Source organism: Mizuhopecten yessoensis, unplaced genomic scaffold (assembly GCF_002113885.1).
Source record: "Mizuhopecten yessoensis strain PY_sf001 unplaced genomic scaffold, ASM211388v2 scaffold8365, whole genome shotgun sequence".
Lineage (NCBI taxonomy): Eukaryota > Metazoa > Mollusca > Bivalvia > Pectinida > Pectinidae > Mizuhopecten > Mizuhopecten yessoensis.
In genome coordinates this window covers 402,092-411,639 of record NW_018407511.1, presented here as the reverse complement: position 1 = coordinate 411,639, position 9,548 = coordinate 402,092, and the positions used below count along the sequence as shown (strand labels likewise).

The following is a 9,548-nucleotide window of genomic DNA, read 5'->3' as shown; positions in this document are numbered from 1 at the left end:
GAAATAATGGTATGCTACCTTGTCGATTAGTCAAAAACATAGTTATTTCCCTTGACGAGAACCTCATAAATTCACGTCATTCGATTCCTCAATAAGGGAGTGGGTAGATAACAACTACATTTATTGGGTTAGCAATGCACGAGATGGAGAGAAGGATGAAATATAATCATTGAAAAAAACTCGAGATAAGACATAATACGCGATGAAGTTGATACTGTTTATAAGACCAGTATTTAGAGACTAGCTAAACGAAACTTTACAAACGCTTTGACACGCACGGTAAACCAAAGGGAAACGTTTGATAACAAAATAAGAGAACCATGGAGACAATTTTTCACGAGCAGGTAACAACAATCAAAAGCTCTCATTTTCTGTTTTAAAAGTTTAGAGTTTCTCTTTAAACGTAGATCATAAAACAAAATCTCATTATAAGCAACATCATTTTTCTAAAGATCATGATCGCCTGTCAATAGATTAGTTAGATAAAAGGCCAGACATAAAAATATGTTTCATGTAAGTTGTAACATGTTGGAAAAATTAGGGTAACACATTTTATTTTAGCAAATAATTCTATATGGTTTATATAAGGAGAGTGATATTGACTTTAACAGTGCTTTAAAAATTGTGTTAAAAAATAAGGGTAGAAACAAAAAAATAGGCCTTATCAGGACCTTGTCTGAATCACAGGCATCTGCATCTGGTACTCTGGTCAATATGTGAAAATACAAAAAAACGCCTCACCATCCTACTATATTGATAGAAGGGTAGGGAAGGGTTTTTATATTTATGTACCTTTATGTTCAGTTGATCGTGAACAGGAAGTCCTAGGTAGGTTATAACTGTTATAACCTACCTAGGACTTCCTGTTCACGATCAACTAGCCTCTTAAAAGGCTATTTAGTCTGGAACAGCAGACCGAGTAAAGGTTAATTTTCAATGACTATAACACCACTCCGTATTAAATACCAAAGTTTAAACTAGAATGATTTTTCTACGTTATTGAGCCATAAACATAAAAAGAGGAGTGTACTCTTTTCATAAACTGCTTCCAGAGTAGTCACCCCCTTTTATATGTTATGGCTCAATAACGTAGAAAAATAATTCAAGTTTATACTTATACATAATTTAATTCTGATATAAATAAAAAAAGATTAAATATTTTCAAACATTTGATTGGATAAATCATGCATCAAATGATGCAATACTCAAAATTAATTAAAAAAACAATACACTGACATCATAACGAGACTGTTTCCATCATCCAATCAAAACGCTTGTTACGGTTCTTTCGTCGGGAAGTATGTTATGAGCTGATCACATAAAAAATAAACCAATAGAAATGCTTGTTTTAAACAGAATTATAGAATAACTTGAGAATCTAATATATATAAATATATATTTATTTAAATTAAGAATGTTTTGGTCTGTTAGTATTTCCATGTAGTCTTTATACTACTGTTGAGTTGTATTAGGTGTTAAACTTGGTCTATAATAACTTTACCATGACAGCAAGAAGGGTCCCTGTGTGCCCAGCACTGCCTGAATGCCCTGCTCCAAGCTCAGTACTTCAGTCCTGTCGATCTTGCTGACCTCGCCAAACAACTAGATGAGAGTGAGCGAGAGCAGATGGCCATCGCGGGAGAACAGTCGGAGGAATACAAAAAGTTCCTTAAGGTTGACTATTCTTTGTTATATAAAGTGACTAGAATCATTGTGTTTTGAAAAACATGGCAATATTCAACTCATTCACCCCTGAAGAAACATTTGAACTCCTCCAGTTCAAAGGTTGGAATAGTTCATTATGAAATTTCTGGGGTGAATGAGTTAAACCGAGTAATAACAGTAATATTTTTTCCATCACAAGACTGTTTATCTCTTTATTACTGATTAGAAAACACACTGTAGACTATATCATTACCTGACCATGCAAGTCCCTAGAAAAATATTTTCTCCACAATTAGTGAATTACACCAAAATGAATTGATAAGCATCCCAGTTAAGACAAGATATCAAAAGCTTCAATATACCTGAAAAAATGAAAAAAATGTATCATGAAATTGAAGAGCTATCAACTTTGCTCAGGTAAATGAGTGGTCAGTTGTATACAAAATAAATGCTATTGGCTTCTACAGAACTGGGAGACCTAGAGTTATATTTCAAATGCAGCTTTCTAAGGTATCAAATTTGTCTAATGATTGACCTTTAATTATATAACCACTCTGTCACATGTTAAAAAGAAAAGAAATAAAACTGTTAATCGGCTAATTAAGCGGTGCCCTTTTAATGTTTTCTCAAGATTCATGTTTAATTGTTTTAGTCAATTGGGTTCAATATTTTGGTACGTTTCAGGAGCCATCAAGCAACTTAGATGACAGTGGTTTCTTCTCCATACAAGTGATTGACCGTGCCTTGTCTGTGTGGGGGCTGGGACTTATCCTATACAACTCGCCTAACCCTGTTGCCATTGCTGCCAGGATCAATCCTGTGTAAGTGCATGGGAACACTAGTAGAGAAATATTTTTCTGAATTTGTAGTTGCTTATAAATATCAATAATATTGAGTTCACCTGCTTTGCAAGTGTATTTATTTAGCACATTGACAACATATGGGGTCAATTGAAAAAATCTAATTTGAGCCTACCATTATTTCATTATTTCTTAATATAAGTACTAGATGGATCTTTCTCAATTATAAATGAAGGTTCCCATTGACCCTTAGTTATGCATGTATCATATTAAGACTGGTCAAAAAACAATATGGCTGCCATTCAGCTATCTTTGATTCGGCAGTTGAGGTTAGTTATTTCTATTTCTTCGGAAGTACCGAAACAATCTTTCAAAATCCCTTTAGGCTTCTCTTGGCTTTATTCTTAGTTGTACATGTTTCATTTTGAACCTAATTTGAAAAATAGATGGGCTACCAGTTGAATTTGATGGTTGAAGTTTGTTACCATTATTAAAATTTATTTTTCAAAAAATTTCCTTATATAAATCAAGTATTTCAGTTGGATCTTGACATTTAGCAATTGTAGATTTCAAAGAACATTTTCCCTGAAATTTGAAGTGTCAAAACATAAAGAAGGCATGTCCTATCAAGCCCAAGAATAAAGCTCATTTTGGGAGTCAAATACTAACATTCTCTCAAGGATCTACTTTAAGCCCAAGTATGTAACTGTTATATCAAGAAAGGGTGTCATTTTGGATGATGAGTCCAAAATGGGGTAATACATGCAATATGACTTTTAATGAGAATTTGTCCATGATTGCTTTAATAGTTTAGTGCTACAGGCCCTCTGTGCCTCTTGTTCTTTTAAGTTCCCTATGCAAAGTGACTAGATCGTAGTGAAATGTCTCCAGCTGATATTTTTTAATGTTGTTGATTTCAGAGAAGAGAAGGCATACATATGTAACTTCCGCGGTCATTGGTTGACCATTCGCAAGATTGGACATCAGTGGTTTAACCTCAACTCCTTGCTGACCGGTCCAGAGCTCATATCAAACACCTACCTGTCACTATTCCTCAAACAGCTACTAGAGGAAGGTCTGTATACATGTGTGAGAAAATCGCAGAAAGTATGTAAATTATCATGAAGTCAAAATCAAATGAAAAAGGTCTTTACAACATACTACATAAAAAGTAATCTTACGGATACAAGATTAATTCCTGTTCCTCTTCTTGTTTATACAATTTATTCCCTCTTAGGTTATTCTATATCCATAGAGGGTAATTTGAAGTTCCCATGTGTATACCCCCATAGGTTACTCTATATTTGTTGAGGGTTAAGGAAAGATTTGTATGCCCTGTATAAGTAACTTTTTATGTATTGAGGGTAATTTTAAGTTTCTGTATTTATTCCCCCATAGGTTACTCTATATTTGTTGAGGGTTAAGGAAAGATTTGTATGCCCTGTATAAGTAACTTTTTATGTATTGAGGGTAATTTTAAGTTTCTGTATTTATTCCCCCATAGGTTACTCTATATTTGTTGAGGGTTAAGGAAAGATTTGTATGCCCTGTATAAGTAACTTTTTATGTATTGAGGGTAATTTTAAGTTTCTGTATTTATTCCCCCATAGGTTACTCTATATTTGTTGAGGGTTAAGGAAAGATTCGTATGCCCTGTATAAGTAACTTTTTATGTATTGAGGGTAATTTTAAGTTTCTGTATTTATTCCCCCATAGGTTACTCTATATTTGTTGAGGGTTAAGGAAAGATTTGTATGCCCTGTCAGGATAAGTAACTTTTTAGGTCACCGGAGACAAAGTCTCAAGTGACCTATTGCGATCGCCTTTTGTCCGGTGTCCATCGTGCGTCCTTAAACAATTTACATTTTCGAATTCTTCTCCAAAACCCCTGAACCAATTTCAATGAAATTTTGCAGGGACCTTCCATGGACAAAGGTCAATTTGTATGCCCTGTCAGGATAAGTACCTTTTTAGGTCACCTGAGACAAAGTCTCAAGTGGCCTATTGCGATCGCCTTTTGTCCGTTGTCCATCGTGCGTCCTTAAACAATTTACATTTTCGAATTCTTCTCCAAAACCCCTGAACCAATTTCAATGAAATTTTGCAGGGACCTTCCATGGACAAAGGTCAACAAAAATAGTTGCCGGTTTAGTCCTAAGCCCCCAGGGGCCTGAGGGGCGGGGCCAAAAAGGGTCAAATTTCAAAAATCTTCTTCTCAAGACCCAGATATGGTAGAATCAAATACTCTTCATAGATGGAAGAGTCTTAAGGTTTATGACCCTAGGGTCTCACGTTTACCCCCTGGGGAAGGAGGGGGTGGCAAAATTTATTATGGTTTATAATGGCAAATGATACTTTGAATATTACATGTTAATAACTTGATTGGAATTAAAACCTTGAATTGACAGTTTGATACTTTGAAAATTTTGAGCCAGCCCTACCCCCAAGGGCTGTAGGGCGGGGCTCGGAGAAGTCAGTGTGCTAAAATTTCTTCATTTTCCTTGTTAAGAATCAGAGGTGCTAGTTTCAAATCCTTTTTAGTCTGAAATCTGTATGCTAGATATTGAGTAAGGTGGTTTTATTGTTTTTTGTCACTTTGAATAATATTTCTGTTCATGTTAAAAACAAAATCAACTCTCTGTATAAATATATCAGGTGACCGTTAAGGCCCATGGGCCTCTTTGTTATGTATTGAGGGTAATTATAAGTTTCTGTATTTATCCCCTATAGGTTATTCAATATTTGTTGAGGGTTAATGAAAGATTTGTATGCCCTGTATAAGTAACTTTTTATGTATTGAGGGTAATTATAAGTTTCTGTATTTATCCCCACATAGGTTACTCTATATTCATTGTGGGCGGTAACCTGCCAGAATGTGAGGCAGACATGCTTCTAAAAATAGCACCAGTCAAACAGCAAGTGAAGCCTAAGCTGATCAACGAGAACCTGTCTGTGTCGAGTAACCAGCCAATGGAGGAGGAGGAGGACGATCAACAGCTACAGAAGGTGTTAGCCGAGAGTCGACATGCAGACGAGCACGACGACCAGGCACTGCAGAAGGCTTTACAGCTCAGCATGGAAGGTAGGTTACCGGGACAGTCAAACACTGTTACATGGAGAAAATCACTGCCCTGTATCCAGCCAATCATGTTTACGAGACAGATTTCCACAACAACGTTTGTACTACTACTAGTTATTCAAAAATGGTATTTCTGTGACATTGTTAATCTTCCTTTATGGTCTGTCATGAAATGTCAAATTCTGACCAAAGATTCTATTGAAAGTTGCACAAGTAATATTTAACTTCAAAATATTCCAACAATGATTTATAAGGTTTAAATAGAGTAATGATATCATGGCCATAAGGTGTTGACTTCCATGCTATCAAGTTTGTTTTCTTCAGCCGTAATGTGAACAGGGATACGATGATGCCGTCTGTCCGAGGCGGTGTCCGGAGCATATCTCCCACATTATTTAACCTGGGATCATCAAAGTTTGTATACTGGTACATCGTGAGGAGGCGAAATCTGAATGTTGGGTAGAAAAATAGGTCACTGTGACCTACATTTTGACCTTCGTCTTTAATCAAGGGTGCAAAATATGTGAGATACCACTTTGTTAGGATCATATCTCCCCATTATTTCACCTGCAATCATCAAAGTTGGTATGCTGATATATCTTGGGAAGGCAAAGTGTCACGTGAAAAATAGGTCAATCATTAGGCAGGTTATGAGCATAACTTCCTGCAAGTCTATATGAATCAAGTCCATAGTTTAGGGGGGGGGGGGGGGGGGTGTATTGGTAAAATGTTGCATCCTGGTTTAAAAACATTTAAAATTGAGATGCGAGAGGTATTTGCCAACGACATTGAATTACTAATGAGTGGTACGGACCCAATTGGCCTCCTGTAGTTACCTAACAGAAAATACTCTGCATAGAACACAACCATGACAATCATCAAATTGCCATTCATGTGTGATTGATGAGGTGCTTTACTATACAACAGGAGTGATCATTTTGGTCTGATTTTTTTTTCAGGCTATGCTTGGGAACCTTTGCCAGGTCCCTCAGTTAAGTCATCAAGCCTAGGTGCAAGTGCTGCCGCAGGGTCTGAAACAAGACAATCATCTTCCCCTCCACCTGAAAGTCCCGATCCTGAAAATGTGCGACAAAAACGTTTGGCCTACCTCAGTAGACTCGAGTCTCCAAAAACATGTGATAAATCAGAACAAAATTCTCTAGAGAATGATACCACGCCATCAAACAACCAAAAAGACATTTCTGAATTGGAAGAGTCCAAGAAAAAAGAATCATCTAAGCCTGAATTGACCAAAGATGAAGAGAATACGTCACAATCTGTTACAAGTAAGGAGCTTTGCTAAACTACTCAAAAGACTTTACAGACAATAAATAATGTCAGTACATACAATTGAAAAATTACTGAAGGATCCTTAAATTTCTCATTTTTGAACCATTAAGTTTCGTTTTAGTCACCAGAGCCTAATGCTTATGTGATCCATCAAATGTATTAAGGTATTTAAAGGAAGACATTGTTCTTATAACACCTGTTGTTTGTTCAAATATTTTACCTTGACCGATTATAAGGCCTCAGGGGTCAAATTTGTTAAACCTGTAACAGCTTCTGTACAGAATAATCCAGAGGCTATGGGTTATGACCGGTAGCATGAGAACAACTAAAGGATGTCACACACTTTCAGAGTCTTAGGGATCAAATTTGTGAAAAAATCTTAAATGACTTAATCTGAATAACTGAGAGGCCTGATATAAGATGATGATATTTGGCCTGTAGATATGATGGGGCAGGGGTAATCTTGGAGGGCCATAAGATGATGATATTTGGCCAGTAGATATGATGGGGCAGAGGTAATCTTGGAGGGCCATAAGATGATGATATTTGGTCTGTAGATATGATAGGACAGGGGTAATCTTGGAGGGCCATAAGGTGATGATATTTGGCCTGTAGATATGATGGGGCAGGGGTAATCTTGGAGGGCCAGAAGATGATGATATTTGGCCAGTAGATATGATGGGGCAGGGGTAATCTTGGAGGGCCAGAAGATGATGATATTTGGCCAGTAGATATGATGGGGCAGAGGTAATCTTGGAGGACCATAAGATGATGATATTTGGCCTGTAGATATGATGGGACAGGGGTAATCTTGGAGGGCGATAAGATGATGATATTTGGCCTGTAGATATGATGGGACAGGGGTAATCTTGGAGGACCATGGGGCCATTGACCTCGCAAAACTGAAAAAGACCCCTCCATTTTTTAATTTAATTTTTATTTTACATATAATAGCCCCTCTTAATTTTGAAATTGACTAAAATTTGCTGAAAATGGCTCACTGCTCTCAAATTCCAGGATATTTCGTGTGGGGTAAAGACTCATCAACAAACCTGTAAGAAATCAAACAAGCACTGCAGGGCTGTACAATAAGGGTAGCCCCGTAGTCTGAGACAAGTGAAATCTCCAGCTGGCTTGGTGGTTCTATAAACCGCCAGCCTGATTGACAAGTCAAAATTTGATATTGCTTATCTTGTTGAATGATATTAGGTTAGTGGAATTTACACATCGACTAAACAAATTAAAAACTAATACCCCAATTGACTAGTGGTATTCAAAATTAGTTTCTAGCCCTGCACTGGTTTTATTTTAGGACAGACATACAGAAATACTTAGCTCCATTGTGAGGGGTATGACGAGATATTTTCAAATCAATGGATATTTTTACAGACAGGTATGCAATAAGACATCTATTTAAATTTCTTTGAAATTGAAGGGTTCTGCTTTCCATACACATATCTTCTGTACATCCCATACACATATCTTCTGTACACCCCATACACATATCTTCTGTAAACCTCATACACATATCTTCTGTACACCCCATACACATATCTTCTGTACACCTCATACACATATCTTCTGTACACCCCATACACATATTTTCTGTACACCCCTGGAACATATCTTCTGTACACCCCATACACATATCTTCTGTACACCCCATACACATGTCTTCTGTACACCCCTGGAACATGTCATGGCAGAACTGAAGACACATGATAAACTATTCGATTGGTTTTAAGTATAAACAATAGCGGTCGTGGGATTCTTTTGATGTACATCAAAGTATCAAACTCTAGTCTACTTCTGCAAATTGGTACTTACCAAGATTCTTTCATGACATATTCCAGAGAGGCAAGAGTGGTACCCTTGGGTTTTGAAGATGCTATTTATAGAACTGTTGACTGATTGCAGATGTTTATTTTACAGGTGAGATGAGTGAGGAGGAAATGTTACAGAGAGCCATTAGCATGTCTATGCAGGCGGGAGATAAGTGAGACACAGAGTGTTATTTTTTTAACAGTTGAGAAGAGTAAGGAGGAAATGTTACAGGGAGCCATTAGCATGTCCATGCAGGCAGGAAATAAGTGACACAAACTTCGTGTGTATGATTGTGTCCCGAACTGGACGTTGGTCAGATGTGGGCAAACGTGGTCAACTCCAGTAAATGCTGAATTGTCCAGATTCAGGTACTTGAAAACTGCCTCATGCAATTTTCATTAACACCATCCCAAAAAATGGGGCTAAATGTCCGGGTGTCTGTGATGTTGTTCAGCTTTGGGTTGGGATGTGATGATAACTGACGTGGCATTTGTGAATGACGGGAGATTTTAGAGTTTGGGAATGATTCATGGAAACTTGCTAAAGACTGACACATTTTCAACGCTATGTACACATGCTGATTTTATTTAATGATTAAAACCTTTTTAAAAGGAAATCAAAGTTGTATATTCTTGTATGTCTGCAACCATTTTTGATGGCCATGTGTATGTGTCTGGGAGCTAGTTTGACACTTATGTAAGTACGGGAGCAAGTTTGATGGGTCTGCTATGTCTGACATCAAGATGATCATGTCCTACAGTAAACGTCTGAAAACCAGAATGGTAATCATGTACATCTGACAGTCATGATCAGCTGTTTGATGGTTGATATGTTTGACAGCCAGTTTACTGATCAATTAAGTTTGACAGCAAGTTTAATGGTCATGTATG

General features: G+C 37.0%; 1 protein-coding gene across 2 annotated transcripts; it reads left to right on the top strand.

The window, feature by feature from the left end:
* The first annotated feature begins 84 nt into the window (after positions 1-84).
* On the top strand, positions 85-9,274 carry LOC110455739 (ataxin-3-like). 2 transcript variants are annotated; one of them, XM_021506074.1, is made up of 7 exons: positions 85-344; positions 1,510-1,674; positions 2,350-2,486; positions 3,386-3,540; positions 5,302-5,547; positions 6,504-6,830; positions 8,767-9,274. In XM_021506074.1, the coding sequence occupies exons 1-7, from the start codon at positions 321-323 to the stop codon at positions 8,832-8,834; spliced, it is 1,122 nt and encodes a 373-aa protein (XP_021361749.1). In that variant the 5' UTR covers positions 85-320; the 3' UTR covers positions 8,835-9,274. The 2 variants fall into 2 exon arrangements, with proteins under 2 accessions (XP_021361749.1, XP_021361750.1); XM_021506075.1 differs by lacking the exon at positions 8,767-9,274 and adding an exon at positions 8,147-8,246.
* The last annotated feature ends 274 nt before the right edge of the window (positions 9,275-9,548 follow it).